General features: G+C 34.1%; 1 protein-coding gene across 1 annotated transcript in view; it reads left to right on the forward strand.

Annotated features, from left to right (window-relative positions):
- Positions 1–18,468, forward strand: part of HEATR5A (HEAT repeat containing 5A) — a gene marked incomplete at its 5' end in the record, with an annotated part of 90,049 nt that overhangs the window by 11,205 nt on the left and 60,376 nt on the right. The window contains 6 exons of the mRNA XM_008567158.1: positions 1,049–1,304; positions 1,905–2,060; positions 3,505–3,755; positions 7,347–7,458; positions 12,142–12,294; positions 13,543–13,642. Coding sequence (XP_008565380.1) covers positions 1,049–1,304; positions 1,905–2,060; positions 3,505–3,755; positions 7,347–7,458; positions 12,142–12,294; positions 13,543–13,642 — 1,028 coding nt within the window. The remainder of the gene's footprint in view (positions 1–1,048; positions 1,305–1,904; positions 2,061–3,504; positions 3,756–7,346; positions 7,459–12,141; positions 12,295–13,542; positions 13,643–18,468) is intronic.

Here is an 18,468-nt window from a genome sequence, read left to right on the forward strand (position 1 = left end):
TAAATTCAAGCTATTAGGTACATTTTATTTACCATAGCCAGAAATAACCATTTTGTATGGTTTTCTCTCCTAAATAAAGTTTACAGCATGTAATCTACTTCACCCCTTAAATTTTTGGTCCTCTGTGTGCTCATACAGCTTAAATTCAAGCTATTAGGTACATTTTATTTACCATAGCCAGAAATAACCATTTTGTATGGTTTTTCTCTCCTAAATAAAGTTTACAGCATGTAATCTACTTCACCCCTTAAATTTTTGGTCCTAAACAAAATTTTAAAAGCTAAGTCCTTGGAAAAGCTATCTCAGAATAAAATAACACAGAGGTTTCTGCATTCTTTCTTTGAATTATATTTATTTTCTTAATGCCATTATGGCTCAAAGCAAACTTGTGTTTTTTTATAATATTCGTATATATCCTCATTGTTTAATACTGTATATAGACTTCATGAAATTGCGAGCTTCCCAATATAATTGTAATTAAAATATATGTTTTTAAGAAACAGATTGCTTAAGAAAACTACTTGTCTTTGTATCTCTGGAGTAAGACAAACTATTAACATTCATAAAAATAAAGAGCAATGATTCATCACTGTAAACTTTCAGGTTTCTAGAACTTAATTCTCTTAGAGTTATAATGTTGGCACACAGTTAATTTTTATAATATGTTGATATTATAGAATTAGATTTTCTTGTTCAGAATGTTAAATAGCTTGAAATCTTTGTTCAGAGAAGCTACAGGTACATTTTACATATTAACTGGCTATGCTGACTATCTTGAAACTTCACGCAGTCAGACCAAAATAGAACAGAGAGGCAGCATAAATGAAATCTCAGTCAAATGACTATGCAGTTCAGTTTTGGTTTTAAACAAACAAACAAAAAATAGTGCTACATTTAGATATTTCAAGTGCCTGTAAATGATGAAAAAATATAATTTGTAGGGAATAAAAAAAAATACTAGCAAATTCTCTGTATTTTGTGGAAAAGAAAATATTAATACAGAATTGAAACAATTTAATTTTGAAGATAAAACTCCTTTCTTTTTTAGGCTTACGTGGTATTTGTTTCAACACTAGGAGGAGCTTGGCTAGAAAAAAATTTTGCTGCCTTTCTTTCTCATATCCTAAGCCTTGTGTCACAGTCACACCCTAAAGCCACCCAAACTCAGATTGATGCTGTTGGCTGTCGCCGTTGCATTTCATTTATCCTTCGAGCTACTATAGGAGGCCTTCTTGGAGAAAAGGCTCAAATTGCTGCTGTAAAGGATATTTGCCAGGCAATTTGGAAGCTAAAGAAAGTTATGGGTATGGATCTACTAAGACAATTTGTTTTAATAATACTAAAGAAATTGTCCCTTTGGTAAAGCTAGACTGGAATATTACTCTGTTAATACAAAAATTTTGAAGGCTGGTGATAATAGTTTCTCAGAATTCTTGTATTTCCTGTAGAAGTTAAATTATTTTTAGAACAATTAGTCTATCTCAGTTCCTGTACTATAAGTCCACTGTACTTATCATGAGTATCAATAATGTTGGAATATGTTTTAATTTGAGTTCTCCCTTTCAGTGCCCCTTGCTGAAAGAGTTATAAGAGATCTCTGACCAATTTGCTTGAACTAAATCTGGTATACAAGGGTACTTCAAAAAGTTTTCAGGGAAAAACAGAATTAAAAGATAATACAAATCTTTCCATGAACTTTTTGAAGACCCCTTGTATTAGTTTAATTTTTTCTGTATTGATTCAAGTCCCTATTTAAGCATTTCAGTTAACTGCCTCAAGGGTTTCACACAGATCAAGAGCATATATTAATTTTTGCCTTTATTCTTTTCTGCTCCTAACACCCGCACCCTACAATATATTTTAATAAAATAGTGATGCATAGTTAATTCTTGTGTTTCTATTAGATGCTGTAATGAGTGACAATAATTTGGAAACCCGGCTTGGTTCCCCAGATGTAGCAGCCAGCCAGCATATGCTAATATGTGCTTTACAAGAACTTGGAAATCTCATGCATAATCTCAGCACCACAGTTGCACCTTTGCTACAGGATTCAAGTGCAGGTATATCTGTTGTCTGTGACGCATCTGAATACCTTGTTTTCACTTGTACTCTAGACAACTTCTTTCCAAGGAAGAAAATCTCCTTCATATAGCTCACTTATAGATTCACTATAGAGTTATTAGAGATGTTTTATGAAACAGTTATAATCAAGATTATTAAAAATATGTCTGTAGTTGAGTTTTTTTGCTTTTGTATTTTTTGTTTTGTTTTGTTTGTTTGTTTTGGTTTTTTCTTTTTGCTTTTGTAATTGAAGATTGTTCTCTGAGTCTCCCCTGCTGCCTCCCTTTATGGAGCTCTTTAAGATAACATTGAAAAACAGAGAAGTTCTAAACCCGAATTCATATCTCTCATCTTTAATGAAAGCATTAGTATCACTGTGTTACATATAATTCAGTTTCTCAAAGATCTTTTGAAGCAATCTTTATTTTCTTTCTCTCTTTGAAAAATTTTTAATCCCTTTTTATAACAGCTTTATTGCGATATAATTCACATATCATAAAGTTCACCCTTTTAAAGCATACAATTGGTTTTGGTATATTCACAGAGTTATGTAACTACCAACACTATCTAATTCCAGAATGTTTTCATCACTTCAAGTTGTTCATTAGCTGTCACTCCAATTTCCCCTTCCCACAGCCCCTGACAACCACTAATCTATTTTCTGTCTCTATGGATTTACATATTGTGGAATTAAATGGAATTAATACAATATGTGGTCTTTAATGACTGACATTTTTTTTAAATCATCTTAAAAATATTTTTTATGGCTTTTGTCCTTTGTGACATACATTTCCTGCCAAGAAGTTCCATGTGTTTGTAAGCTATTCAAATCTGGGACACATGTAAATAACAGTCAACATGAAATTTACACGTTTTGATGAAGATTTGTATGTTGAATCATAGCAAATGTAGTCTTTTTTTCTTGCTGGTGGCAGTACTCCACTATCTTCATAGTGCATTAGTAGCTCACTGAGGACCCAGCGAAGTCTTGATTTTAACATTTTGTTCTTAGATAAGAGCAATTTGGTGGATAGGAAGTATTCTAATTATGTAGATAAATGTGCTAAAAGAGAATTTAAAAAAGAGGATGGCAGGATGTGACATTTCAAGGTGTTTTTATTATTGATTAATAATTTTTAATTCCTAATACCAAATTAGTAATGATCTTAAGATAAAGTAGGCAGAACATTGACTTATTTAGGAAATAAAAATTTCCTTTTGTGTACTGACTTAATTTAAGCCAGTTTTCATGTAGTACAATTAACTCTTGAGTAAAGAAATTATTTATGATTATGTATCATGTAATTTTTTTAGTCTGATTTGGCCTTTGATACAAATAATAGATTTTAATTCCATGTGGCTCTTTAATATTTTGACTATTTTATGTCTAAGTGAGTTTTATCTGTATACAGAAGTCGTCATTTGTTTATTCTGTCCTTCCAGGCCTTCTTGACAGTGTCATTTCAGTTATTGTTCATCCTAGCATTTCCGTTCGACTAGCAGCAGCTTGGTGTTTACGCTGCATTGCTGTGGCATTACCTTCCTACCTAACACCTCTCTTAGATCGTTGCCTGGAACGGCTTACTGTACTTAAGTCTTCACCTGAAGCAGTGACTGGCTTTAGTTTTGCTGTGGCAGCTTTGTTGGGAGCAGTAAAACATTGTCCTTTAGGAATTCCTCATGGAAAAGGAAAGGTAATGATCTCGTTCTTTGTATATTATAATGATGTTTCACGTTTTCTACAAACATCCTAGTCTTTGTATATTATCCAGTCAAAGTTATGCAGGACACATTTCTGAGCAATCAGCTGTACTGCTCCTTAAATATTAAATATTATCAACATAATTACTGTGAAAAGTGAAGGGATGATTTTAAAATGTTTTATTCACACTTTAATAAAGGAGTGCATTCTGTTAGAAGTATCTCTGTGTAGTAACAAAATTTGTTCCTGAAGACTGTATTTTACCATATAAATGCATTAAAAATTGTATTGCATATGACAAATAGAGCTGTGAAAGAAATTTTAAACTTCATTTAATAATTTTTTAGTTAGTGGTATTTATTGGTGGTATTGGTATTACTTTGGAATTAGTTTGCATATAATAAGGTAAAGTAGATAAGTAACTGTGTTAATGTTCTTAGTAACCAAGATTTTCCATATAAGATAAAAAAGCTATAGCTGTAGAATCAAGAAAGTTAAGTAAAAGCCCCATATGTTAAATTTGTTATTTGTTTATTTATGTATGTATGTATGTATGTATGTTTTGGTGGCTGGAGTGTATGAGGAACTGAACCCATATGTTAAATTTGAATTGAAATTATCGGCATGAACTCATAGTTTTTTTTTTTTCAAAAATACTTATATCCTCACTTTGTCCAGTGAAAAGGCCCAAAAGCAATGACAACCCAGTAGCAAGGAATACCTCTAGTGCCTAGATTGTGGCTCTGAATACCATTTCCAACCAAAATGGAATCAGGGCTCCATGGAGGAGTGGCTGGTTTCAGGTCTGGGACAGGACATGCACAATATAAGCTTAGGATATATTGTCATGCCAAAAAGTAAGGAAGACATCAAAAAATACTATGTTCATTTTAAAAGGAAGTAACTTAAGGGGCTCCCACTGACAAAAGATGGGATAATTTGTATATCAAAAATATTAATGACAGCTATGGATTGAAACACACTAAATACATAAAACCTCATGAGTTCATAATAGGTTTTTTGGGGCAGCTGACCAGTACAGGTATCAAACCCTGGATCTTGGTGTTATCAGTACCATGCTCTAACCAACTGAGCTAACTGGCCAGCCTCTATAACAATATTTACAAATCCCTCTGCCCCACCGTGTCCCCCGAATTGCATTTCTATTGAAAGTGTGGTTTTCTGGGTAAATTTAGTGCTTTTGAACGAGCACTTTCTTTTTTTTTTTTTTTTTTTTTTTTTTTTTTCCGTGTCCGGCAACGGATCGCAACCCTCAGTGTTGCCCCCGTACCGGACCGGGGACCGGCAACGGGATTGCAAGCCTCGGTGTTGCTCCCGCGCCTCGCTCAGCCAGTGAGCGGGAACCGGTCTGTATGTGGGATCCGAACCCTCGGACGGGAGCGCCGCCGCGCTTCCCAAGCGGCGCACTATCCAGTGCGCCACCGGGCCGGCCCTTGAACGAGCACTTTCAAATAGATAAATGATACACAAATAGTGACTAAGTAACTCAGTTTTAATGTACAAAGAATTTTGAAGAGAACTTAAAAATTTTTTTGATGAAATATAGAACACACTAATCAGTCAAAGCATGGTGTTGAAATTCTGTTTCTTCTTTAGTAGCTAGGAGTTGCAAGTTGTCAGAGAATACTGTTTGACAGTGAAGGCCCATATGACCCATGCCTCACACACTTATAAGTATTTTTGAAAAAATAAATCACCATTTTCTTTTTTCTCTTATGTCACTCCTGTGTTGTTATTGAGTTTTATAGTATATTCTCTACAGTTTAGGTTCTGCAAAAGACCATTCCATGGGGCCGGCCTGGTGGCGCACTGCTACAGTGCGCCGCTTGGGAGTGCGGCGGCGCTCCCGCCGAGGGTTCGGATCCCACATACAGACCGGCCGCTCACTGGCTGAGCGAGGTGCGGGCGCAGCACCGAGGGTTGCGATCCCGTTGCCGGTCCCGGTCCGGTACGGGCGCGACACTGAGGGTTGCGATCCGTTGCTGGTCACGAAAAAAGACAAAAAGGAAAAAAAAAAAAATGACCGTTCCATAATTCCATAACTTCAGAATGTCCAAAAATATTCTGAGTATTGCCTATGCCCTTGGAATAAGATGGTTGACAACTTTGGGACGTGATATTATTTATTTAAATTTATTATTTTAGTTATATTCTGAACTAACACATCACATCTTGTTAAGCAAAGAATTGTCATAGCATGTATTTAATCAAACAATATCTCAGATCTCATTAATTCAGACAAGATTCCCATCTCCATATTATGTATGAAGTTTCTTTCTGAGAGAATATCCACTTGTTCTGTCTTGACTAGAATGGTTTGTTTTGTCCTCACTCTTTTTGAGTGCTGTTGACTGTACAGAAGTCTCCTTATTTGAGGTTTTGCTTTCCAAGGTTCAAAAATATTACATGGAAAATCCCAGAAATAAACAGTTTATAAATTTTAGTTTGTGCACCATTCTGAGTAGCATGATGAAATCTTGTGCTGTCCCCCTCTATTCAGCCCTGCCCAAGATCCACACTGTTTCCATGTGGTATATGCTACCTGCCCATTAATCAGTTAGCAGCAATCTCAGTTATCAGATTGACTAATGCAGTAATGGCTGCAAACTGCAAAAGTAGTGATGCTGGCAATTCGGATATACCAAAGAGAAGCTGTAAAGTGCTTCCATTAAGTGAAAAGGTGACCTTTGCATTCCTTGGCTAAGGTTTGGTACTATCTCGGGTTTTAGGCATCCACTGGGGGTCTTGGAATATATTCTGGCGGATAATGGGAGACTACTGTGTAGGCTCCAGGTAGTCCTAAATTAGTAAGTTAGTTGGTTATTTTAAAATACACTAGCCTGCTTCTTTAAAAAATGTATATGCCAACTCATAAAACTTGCTGCTTTTCCAGAGGTGATTCGTAACAAATGTTTTCTCAGACATATTAGATGCTCCCTGGCCTTTGTACTGTGTAAGCATACATTATCTCTAAATGTGAAATATCTGTTTTTTTCTGTTTTATAACACTGCCTATTTTATAGACTTTTTAAAACTTAACATTTTAATGAATATTACCCTACTGTGAAACTTACTTTAATGTGAAACTGTTTTAACTAATTTTAACCACTCTAGTACAACTGCTTCTGAAAAGATTGGCACTGAGGTATCAAAGTGGTATGTAGAATTTTTAAAAGGGAGAATCCGGTAATGAAACTTTTTCTAGTAATTACTCATCTAAAAAGATAGCTGCTTAAAGCTAAAAGTAAATTCAAATTATATACGGCTGGCTATACTTGAACAATCTTACAATGTTTTCACATATGCTCTACAAAGAATTATAGGGTTGCTTTGTACTACATAGAACACCAGTATTTAACCTTGAAAACTTAATTTTTTATAGTTTCTTGTATGACAGTGTCCTGTCGTGTAATATATGTGAATGACAGTCCTTCATCACTTACATTTAGGTTGTAAGAGTTAATTTTTCAAAAGATTATTGTTAGTTGCTGTCATTTGTCCAGTACCTTATAAACTGATGTGCCTTTTTTTTTTTTTACTTTGTTCTTCTATACATAAACAGATTATTATGACTTTAGCAGAGGATTTGCTATGTTCTGCTGCTCAAAACAGTCGCCTTTCAGCCCAGCGCACACAAGCTGGATGGTTGTTGATTGCTGCCCTGATGACACTAGGTAACAATCTTGTGGAAGGTTTACATCGCTATGAAACACTTTGTTTTCTGAGTGAAAACATATTAAACTAACTTTTTATATGTACCGGAATTCAAATAGCCACATAAACATTTTTCTTCTAGTAGTCACCTTAAGAAACCATTTACTTACTTCACTGCTTAAAACATTTTCAGATCTCTCTTTTGAATTTCTTTTCCAGACCAGTTTAAAAGCCTTAGGTAGGATAAGCAAATTTAGTCATCTTTCATACTTAACCGAATGATTCTGACTTTTCCAAAAATTATTCACATCCATCTTCAGAAAAAAACTTTTCGGGCTGGCCAGGTAGCTCACTTGTTTAAATCATGGCGCTGAGAACACCAGGGTCAAGGGTTCAGATACCCATACTGGCCAGCCACCAAAAAAAAAAATTAACAGTATTAGAATAGGAAAGAGAACATACCATACCCTGTGAATCCAGTTCTGTGATTGTTTTGAGGACTGGTGACACCCAATAAGGTTATTACATTGGAGGAGATGGGGCTCATTTAAATATTAAAAATCAGTAATTGTTTTATGGTCATGTATTTACATCTTGTAACTTTGAAACTTAATTTTATTACTTTATCACATCTATTGTTATAAGTCTCTATTGTTATAAGTTATTGCTGGGATATAAAACAACTGGCTGGACTTAACCAGTAAATCATATTACTTTATCACATCTATTGTTATAAGTTATTGCTGGGATATAAAACAACTGGCTGGACTTAACCAGTAAATCATTTTGACACCTACAAAGTAATGTGATCTAAAAGGAGCTTAAGTTAAAATAAGCAGTCATAAATGAAGAACTGCTTTAAGTAATGTTCTTAAGATGATTAAAGAGATTCATTAGACTAGATCAGGTTCAGCTCAAGGGCCAAATCTGTCTTGCTGCCTGGTTTTATATAGTCTGTGAGCTATGAATGGTTTTTACATTTTTGTGGTTACAATTGATGAACCTACATTGGCAGGTTTTTTACATTTTTTAATGATTGGGGTAAGAAAAGAATATTTTGTGATACATGAGAATTGTATGAAAGTCAAATTTCAGTGTTTATAAATAAAGTTTTATTTGAATAAAACCACATTCATTTGTTTGTGTATTATCTGTGGTCTTTAGGTGCCACAGTGGCAGAGTTGCATAATTGCAACAGAGAGTATATGGCTCTCAAAGCCTAAAATGTTTACTATCTACCCCTTTTCACAAAAAGTTTGTTAGCCCTTAGCATAGATCATCATTTCACAATGTTAGGGGACTAATGTAGTCAAGCTTTTATTTACTTTTTGTTGGGTGTTTCATGCTTGCCATATTGGTGTTCTTGGTATATTGAAGGGGAAATAAGCTACTTAATAAATGCAGTATTTTGATAAACGATAGCTTTTTTTTAAAAAAGCTATAAAATATTAGAACAAAATGATTAAACAATTTGAGCTATTTGATACTTATAGAAAACCACACTAGACAATTGCATTATTTTCAGGTGCACCCAGAATAGTTAACAAAATTTACCATTGAATGCATCATAAGACAAGTCCCAGTATATTCAATTAATTATAATCATAGAGAGTATGTTCTCTGACCACAGTGAAATTAAGCTAGAAATCAGTATTTCAAAAAAATCATTAGAAAATCTCCAAATGTTTAAAATTAGACAACACATTTATAAGTAACGTACATTATAGAAACAATAGTTTTAAAACAAGGTAATTCCATTGGAGGATGACTATAAGAGGTCCTTTCTCCTTTAAAAAAGAGATTAGTACATCATATTATATATGTTAGTATAGCATATTTTAATGCATTTTCATAATTAACTTACAAAAAGATTAAATTTTTAAAATCATGTTTTTAGTTACTATGTTTTCTTGGGCTTTCTGCATTTTTCTGATGCATTATTCTTTTCCTTTATTATCAGTTTTTAAAATGTGTTAGTATCCTAGCAACTTTTAAAGGGTATCAGTGAGGTTTTTGTTTTTAAGTATCGTTATAAACTCGTAGAATTTTATGTTTTTATATGTTTTAATCCATTGCAGTCATTATTCCTTTTAATCCTCAAATTGTCTTATCTTTAGTCAGTGGGAGCCCCTTCAAGTTGGTTCACGTGTCCTTTTAACATGAACCTAATATTCTTTGATAATTTGTTTATTTTGCGCATGATAAGACATCTCAGGTTTTACACTGTACTTTTCCTGCCCTAGGGTTGCCATCAGCCATTCTTCCAGGGAGCCTTGATTCTTTTTTGTGGGAAAATGGTTTTTTGACAACCATCGGAGTGCTTTATTAATTTTTGCTCTGTGTTTTACCACCTCTTCTGTATTTTCCTCATTCCATTCGCCATTTATGATTTCTTTTTTAACTATTTCTAATATATTCACTACTCTGAAGTGGTGTAAACTCAAATAAACCACATTCTAGTCATTCTTTGAATATGCACTGTAACATTTTTTCACCTTTTTTGCTATACTTCCTAGTTTATTTGATGTCATATAAAACAACTTCGATTCACGTACAGATGTCTCCATGTCTTATGTATGTGGCTGGAGGCTCATAAAGTCTGCGTGTGTGTGTGTGTGTGTGTGTGTGTGTGTGTGTGTGTGTGTTATTTTTGTTAGATACAATATTATTCTTGGGTGTGGAAAACTAACTCTTGTTTGTTTTAACTTTGGAAATACTATAAACTCATTTTTAATAACTTAGTTCATATATGTCTCTGAAATCACATTGTTTTAATACCTCTCTAGGAAAGAGATGCTGCACTGTCCACTATTGAGTTAGTGAGATTTCTTTTTTTTTTTTTCTTTTTGTCTTTTTTTGTGACTGGTAACGGGATCGCAACCCTTGGCGTCGTGCCCGTACCGCGACCAGCAATGGGATCGCAACCCTCAGTGTCGCGCCCGCACCGCGCTCAACCAGTGAGCGGACAGGTCTCTATATGGGATCCTAACCCTCAGCGGGAGCGCCGCCACGCTCCCAAGCGCCACACTCTACCGAGTGCGCCACCGGGCCAGCCCTAGTGAGATTTCTTAAGGGTACAATGGCAAATATTTATGAAACTTTTCTCAAGTATGGGTACTTTTAGTGACTGCACACATTTCATTTTTTGGTATGTGACTCAATTTTGCTTTCAGAATTTTCTGTCCCCACAACCTCTTGTATATGAGTGTGAATGTGCACATTAATGAACTCACACACACAAACCTCGGACAATCACATATTCTTAATTACCTCATTCCGATTTTCTTCTTTTATGCCAAGTATACGGTTTTTTTTTTTAGTACTACTTCATCAAGTAGTGAGCAGTGTGTGTTGAATTTGTTTTGCTATAGGGATTAGCATACTGCCTTTTCCTTAAAAAAGCAAGTCAGAAAAAGATGGGGAAATTATTTTTGAATCTATTAAATTGCATGCATAACAAAGAGATTAATGCTAGCCAGTTGGCTCAGTTGATAAACTGTGGTGCGCTGACAACACCAAGATCAAGGGTTTGGATCCCCATATTGGCCAGCTGCACTCCTCCCCCTCAAAAAAGCGATTGCCTCACCACTGCCTTTTAATGTTATTAGGCTCACCTCTTCCTTTGTAAATAAGGCAAATATTCGAATAATTGCATGTCAAACATTATATAAGTGCTTACCATGATCTAAGCAAATTGCATAAATGCTTACCATGAACTATATAAATTTGTATAAGCTCAGAAACTGTCCTATGAAGTAAATACTATTATTATCCTTATTTATAGATGAGGAAATTGAGGCACATAAAGGTTAAGTAACTCATCCAAGTTTACACAGTTAATAAGTGGGTGGAGCAAGGATATTAACCTGGCAGTCTCCCTCCAAAGCCAATGTAGTCCCAAGCTGTGTTGTCATACTACAGAAGAATGATACATAGTCAGCAGAATGTGGGAATAAGAAGTAGGAAGTGCTTATAGGAGAATTCTAGGGTACCTAGAATTTTAAGGAAAGTGACTTGGAGAGAAAAGCTGTGGGTTTTGGGTTTTTTTTTTTTTTTCCTTTTTGTCTTTTTTTCGTGTCCGGCAAGTTTTGGTTTTTATACTACTTAGTGTTTATTTCTTTTTTTAATTGATAATGCTATCACCGTACAAGGGTACTTCAAAAAGTTTGTGTGAAAATAGAATTAAAAGATAATACAAATCTTTCAATGAACTTTTTAATGTACTTGTATTGCCTTATTACTTATTACAGGGTTTATGTATTCATGATCCCTTAATTCATAAATGTTGTTGCTCTGAATTTTTTTTTTTTTAAGTATTCTATTCAGATATTTCACCTCTGGTTTTTAAACAAGTGCTTTAAAGTGCATTCATTCATTTGGATATGACAAATCCATGGAGACAAGCAGTGCAGGTACTATACTGGCTTCATTTTATAGATATAAAAACTGAGTCTCAGCAGTACTGGAAGAGCTGACAGTAGAGCCCAAGCTAGTTCCTTGTTTTTCCTCTCTGTAGTTGAGCATCATCAGATAGTAGTTCATGCAGTGGTAGATTCATTTGGAACCAGAAGGTAAGAAAAGGGACAAAGTAGTAGGGAACTGAAATACACTTATTTTAAGAGGGAAGTTCTTGCTTAATAATAGGGTTTTAAAGAATGACCACCTCAGGTTCTTTTACAAGTGACAAGTTGAATAAATTACAGGTCCAGCAGTTGTCAGTCATCACCTTGCTCGAGTTCTGCTGTTGTGGAAGTGTGTCTTTCCAGCCTCTCCTAAAGATCTAGGAACAGAAAAGAGCCGAGGAGATTCATTTACATGGCAGGTAACCCTAGAAGGACGAGCTGGTGCACTCTGTGGTAGGTTGAGTTTCGCCTTTTCTCTTCTTTTCCTTTGGCTCCTCCTCCACTGTTGCCGTTTGTTTTACGTGTACTTATACTTTCATTTAAAGGAAGGGGGGAGGGAAATCTGTCTCTAGTGATTTTTGTAACTGATTAGTTGGTGACGATAACTGAAATATGATATAATAAACCATACAAATTCAAGAGTTGTAATCCTCAGGATAATGCATGTTTGATTAGATACAATCCAGTTGAAAACTGTTAAGATTACTTTGTCTTAAGTAGGCATTCATTTCTTTTTTCAGAAATACTAAGATTTGATTTATTAGCATTGTTTAAGCATGGTTTCCATTTGTTCTATATAGGAAAGTTGTACCCTTCTATAATATATAGACTGTTAAAAATAGTGTTGGGCTATGAAAATTTGAACTAAGGAAGGGTGGGATCCCAGGAAAGACATGGAAGCATTGATTTTGGTTTTCTTTTTTTATTCATGGCATTTTTACTCTTAAAAAGAAAAACCTATTTTGAAATTGATCTTGAAATTCGTCTTTTTTTCCTCATTGTACATTTTTATGGGATACAGTTTGTTGTTTCAATACATGCATATATTGTAAAATGATCCAGTCAGAGTAGTTAGTATATCTATCACCTAAACATTAGTCATTTCTTTGTGGTTTTAACATTCAAGATCCTCTTTTCTGGCTATCATGAAATATACAATACAGTGTTATTGGCTATTGTCCCCCTAGAGCAACAGAATGTATTCTTCCTATCCAACTGTAACTTTGTAACTTTGTACTGATCTACTATTCTTTCTCCAAAATCTGTCTAAGTTTAAAATACTCATTTTCTTCTACATATGAAGTAACTCTGTATAGAAAGGTCTTTGTTTCAGGTAGCAACTGTAAAAACCCGGTATGCTGACTCAAAAGTCAGAACTAGTGTAGAACTGGCAAATTTGAGAGTCTAAGTTAATTTCTTTTTTTTAGTTCTAAGCTCAAGGGCTGAGGAAAAACCCTAGGACAGCAACATTTTGTTTATTTGGTTATTAATCTCTTTTAGTAATCCTAGGGTGTTTTTTTTTTTTTAGTATAGTTAGGGGTGGAAGACTCTAGCTTCCTTTTTATACTAGAGTTTTAAGAATTTTTTGTTTTTAGCACATTTATTTCTTCCTGTTAAAAAAAAAATGCTAATGCTGTGCCATAATCGAATGTTCTTTTTTCATGGTTGATTATGCTGTGCTGAATCTGTTCTCTTTTTCAGCTATCAAGAGCTTTGTTTCCCACTGTGGTGATCTCCTCACTGACGAAGTAATTCAACGTCTTCTTCCACCACTTCCTTGTGCTGTGGATTTGCTAACTCAGTAAGGATCAACTATTAGATATGATAAAATTTTCTAAGAGCAGTTAGTTACCCTGTGATTATGTAGTGTCCCTTAATTACATTAATAAGTCACATTTCTATGGTTGGTGAATACTTATCCTTTTGTAGAGGAAGGCAAACATTTAGTTTTGTGATTTTTTTTTTTTTTTTTAGGCTAGGATCTTGAAAGAAAAATACATATTAAAAGGGAAGGATAATTACTTGGTGAATAATGTACTTTCCATACAGGCAGATTTAACAAGAAGTTAAATATTAAGCCTGTTAACCTTTTCAGGTATGCATTTTATTGGTTTGTTAGTGCTATTCTGTGTTCATAAGAACCAGATGCTTATTAACAGTTTTAGTATTTGTTTATATTTCTCATAAGCTTGAGTTATATATATATGATGATAAAACAGAGAAAAGCCAACATATATTATGAGCACTTATAATTTCCAAATTAATAAAATATATAAAGTCTTTCCAAAAAGTATTTAATGATATAACATTTTATACTTACAAAAAAATTCATTTAAAATACGGCTTATAAAGTGTAATAATAAAATGAACACCTGTGAATTCAACACAACTATAAAGAAGGGGTTAGCAAATGTTTCCTGTAAAAGGTCAGATAGTAAATACAAGTCTTTTCGGCTTTGTGGGCCATAAGGTTGCAGCTACTCAACTCTGTCATTGTAGCTCAAAAGCAGTCATAGATAATATGTGAATGAATGAATGTGGTTATGTTTCAATAAAACCTTACTTACAGAAGCAGGCAATGGACTGTATTTGGTTACCATTGAATTCGGGCATTAACTCTGTCCATACTATTGAAGTTATCTGTGAGCGTCTCTCCAGTACCATTCTCTGTGCCTTCCGTTTGAAGTAGCCACTAACCTGAACATTATAGTTTAACTTGAGTTTTGTAGTTGCCATTCCCTTTCATTTTTAAAAAGTGTATCACATATTTGTTTCCCTAAATAGTACATTGTTTAATTTTGCTTGGTTTTGATCAGACAAATGGTGTCTTAACTACTTCTGGGACTTGCTTTTTTTACTCAGCATTATGTTTCTAAGCTTCAACTATGTGTAACTTCACTCATTTTGGCTGCTGTATAATATTTATCAACACCATATTCTAACCAACTGAGCTAACTGGCCAGCCCTTGCTGTATAATATTTATTCATGTGTATACACATGTATATACAATAATATATTGATCCTTCTGTCAGTGGACTTCAGGGTTTTCAGTTTTCTGTTTTTAAAACTAATGCTAATATGAGCATTCCTATTAAATATTATTTAGGTCTCTAGAGTATGTACGTAGCAGTGAAATTGCTGTGCTAAAAGGTATTTTTATGTTTAGCTATTTAAGGTAATACCAAATTATTTTCCAAAAATAGTTTCATATTTTTTACCAGTAATGTGTGTGATGATCCCTTGATCCATTTCCTTTACCAACACTGACTCGGACATCAATTCTAGCCCATCTAATAAGTGTAAAATGATATCTCATTATGGTTTTAATCATATATCTGACTCCTAATTGTTTAAGTGTCATATTTATTGTTCCTCAGTATTTCCCCTTCTGTGAAATGCCTATTCATAAATATCTTTAACCTATTTTTCTTTAAGGTTGTTTGTTCTTTATTATTGACATAAGATTTTTAAATATTTTTAATACTACTCTTTGGCTGTTCATTAAAATATTAAAAATATCTTTTATATTTTAGATTAACAGACATTCTTAATTTTTTTTTTATGTTCTCAATTTACATGTCATTTTATTGATCTTTTACTTTTTGGTTGTGCTTTTTGTCTTTTAGTTTTAAAAGTCTTCCTTACTACAGAGTTGTTGTTTTTTTTTTAAGTTTTGTCTTCCATATTTAAATCATCTGGAATTGATTTCTTCCTTACTACAAAGTTTGTTTGTTTGTTTTTAAGTTTTGTCTTCCATATTTTAATTCATCTGGAATTGATTTTTCTATTTGGAGTGAGATAGAGATCTGTCTTAGTTCTTTTGTGCTTCTATAACAAAATACCTGAGACCGGATAATTTATAAAGAAGAGAAATTTATTGTCTCAGTTCTGGAGGCTGGGAGTCCAAGATCAAGATGTCAGGAGGTTCAGTATCTGGCAAAGGCCTGAGCTCTGCTTCCAAAATGGTGCCTTGTTGCTGCATCCTCCAAAGGAAAAGAACACTATGTCCTCACATGGTGGAATGGAATAGAAGGGCAAACAAGGGCCAAACTTAAGCCCTTTTGTAATGACAGCAATCCATTATAATACCTCCCCAAAAGCCCCACTTCCCAACACTGTTGCATTAGGAATTAAGTTTCCAGCATATAAATTTTGGAGGGCACATTCAGACCATAGCAGGATCTGATTTCATTTTCTTTTTTAATGTGGTTAACGAATTGTCCCATACTTTTAAAAAAATCTGTACTTTCTCCATCGATTGCCATTTACTTCTGTCATGTATTATACTCCCATATATTTGTGATCTATTTCCGTGCTCTCTATTGTTCTGTTTTCTTTCTTTCTTTCTTTCTTTCTTTTTTGTGGCTAGGCAGTACAGAGATCAAACTCTGGACATTGGTGTTGTCAGCACTGCACTTTAAACAGTTGAGCTAACCAGCCAGCCACTTTCTCTATTGTTTTCAATTGATATGTTTCCTATGCCAACACATTATAATAAATTTTAGTATGTTAGGGCAAGCCTTTTGACCTTATTCCTCTTTAGGCATATTTTGGCCCTTCTTGCACTTTTGGTCTTCTCCTGTTGAAATTTTAATTGGAATTACATTGAATCTATAGATAAATTTGAAGAGAATTGATATTTTTACAATGACCCTGAACATGATACCTCTTTCCTGTTACTGAGGTCTTTTACAAAGCATAACATTTTTTCTAAATGAAGGTCTTCTATATATTTTAAAAAATTTATTCTCAGGTACTTTGTATTGTTGCAATTTTTAAATATGTAATTGTGCAGTATGTATAATATGTTTATTGCTGCTGTAAAAAAATGTAATTGATCTAATATCCAGCCACCTTGCTGAATTCTCCTATATTAAATATTTATTTGTAGATTCTTCTGAATTTTTTTCCTTCTCAGTACCTATTTTTTCATTTCTGTCTCTCTCACCTTATAATTCTATCTAGATAACAGCCATTCAAAACTGAGTAAAAGTGGTTAGTTAAAAGGAATGCTTCTCATATTTCACTAACAAGGATATTGTTTTTAGTAGATATTCTTTATCAGGTTTAGAGTAACCTTCTATTCCTAGTTGGCCATGTTTGGTTATTTTTTGGGTTTTTTAAAATTATGAATAGGTTTTGATTTTTATAAAATGGTTTAATATGATAAATTTTAATGTAACAAATTTTATTAACCAATTTTTAAATAATTGGCTCCATTCCTGGAATAAACTGAGCTTAGAAATAATTATCTTCTTTATAATAATTATAAAATTCTGAACTTGGTTTGATTATGGCTTTTTCCATACGTATTTATCATGAAACTGTCCTGTAATTTTCTTTCTTACACTGACCTCATCAGGTTTTTATCAAAGTGATACTAGTCTCATAGAATGAAGTGGGTATATGTTTCATCACGTTTTACGGGAGTTTATGTAAGATTGGCGTGTTCTGTCACATGAAATTCTGTGAGCAACGATCTATCTTAAAACAATCTAGATCTGGTATTGTCCTTATGGGAAGATTTTTTTATTTTAACTACATATTCCATTTCTTGAATTGTTTTTGACTATTTGAGGTCTGGTTTGGGGGTTTTTCTTGCTTGTTTGTTTAAGTCAAATTTGGCAAGTTACATTTTTCTGGGGGTTTTCCCAATTTTTCATCATCAAATTTTTCAGCATAAAGTTGTTCTTAGTATTCTCTTATCTTCTTATCTCTGCTCTATCTATAATGTTGCTTTCTCCATTCCTGAGAAGCTTTTCTTTTTTTTTTTTTTTTTTTTTTTTTTTCCGTGTCCAGCAACGGGATTGCAACCCTCGGTGTTGCTCCTGCACCTCGCTCAGCCAGTGAGCGGGAACCGGTCCGTATGTGGGATCCGAACCCTCGGGCGGGAGCGCCGCTGCACTTCCCAAGCGGCGCACTATCCAGTGCGCCACCGGGCCGGCCCTGAGAAGCTTTTCTTATGCCTTATCTTTTTTTTTCCATCCATCTCACTAGAGATGTGTCTACTTTATTAATCTTTATAAAGAATAGCTTTCTTATGTTGAAATTTGTTTCTACTTTATTATTGTTCTTCATAATCTCTTTGCTTCCTTGAATTCTTGCTCTTTTTAAAAAACCTTAATAAGTTAAATGCTTAGCTCGCTGAATTTCTTTTAATTCTCTTCTAATAGAAGGCCATAAATTTCCCTCTAAGATCCAAGTTGCTGAATCCTAAATTGATAGGTATTGTTTCCGATATTTCAGTTTTAAGTATTTTTAAGTTTCTGTTCTTTCCTTGAGTTGTGTATGTATGTTTTAAAATTTCTAAGTGTATGGAATGTTTTTTAGTTTATGGTTTTCTTATTGATTTTAACTTAGTTGCATTGTAGTTAGTGAATATGACCTGTTTTAAATTTATTGAGATTTGCTCTGTGACAAATGTGTTTTTTAAAAAGTTCATTGTGTGGGCCGGCCCGGTGGCGCACTGCTACGGTGCACCGCTTGGGAAGCGCGGCAGCGCTCCCGCCGAGATGAATCGAAATTTTTGTCATAATACCGTAATTGTCTTTGTCCTTAATAATACTTTTTTTTTTGGTGGCTGACTGGTATGAGGATCCAAACCCTTGACTTTGGTGTTACAAGGC

Source organism: Galeopterus variegatus, unplaced genomic scaffold (assembly GCF_000696425.1).
Source record: "Galeopterus variegatus unplaced genomic scaffold, G_variegatus-3.0.2 Scaffold299, whole genome shotgun sequence".
Taxonomy (NCBI): Eukaryota; Metazoa; Chordata; class Mammalia; order Dermoptera; family Cynocephalidae; genus Galeopterus; species Galeopterus variegatus.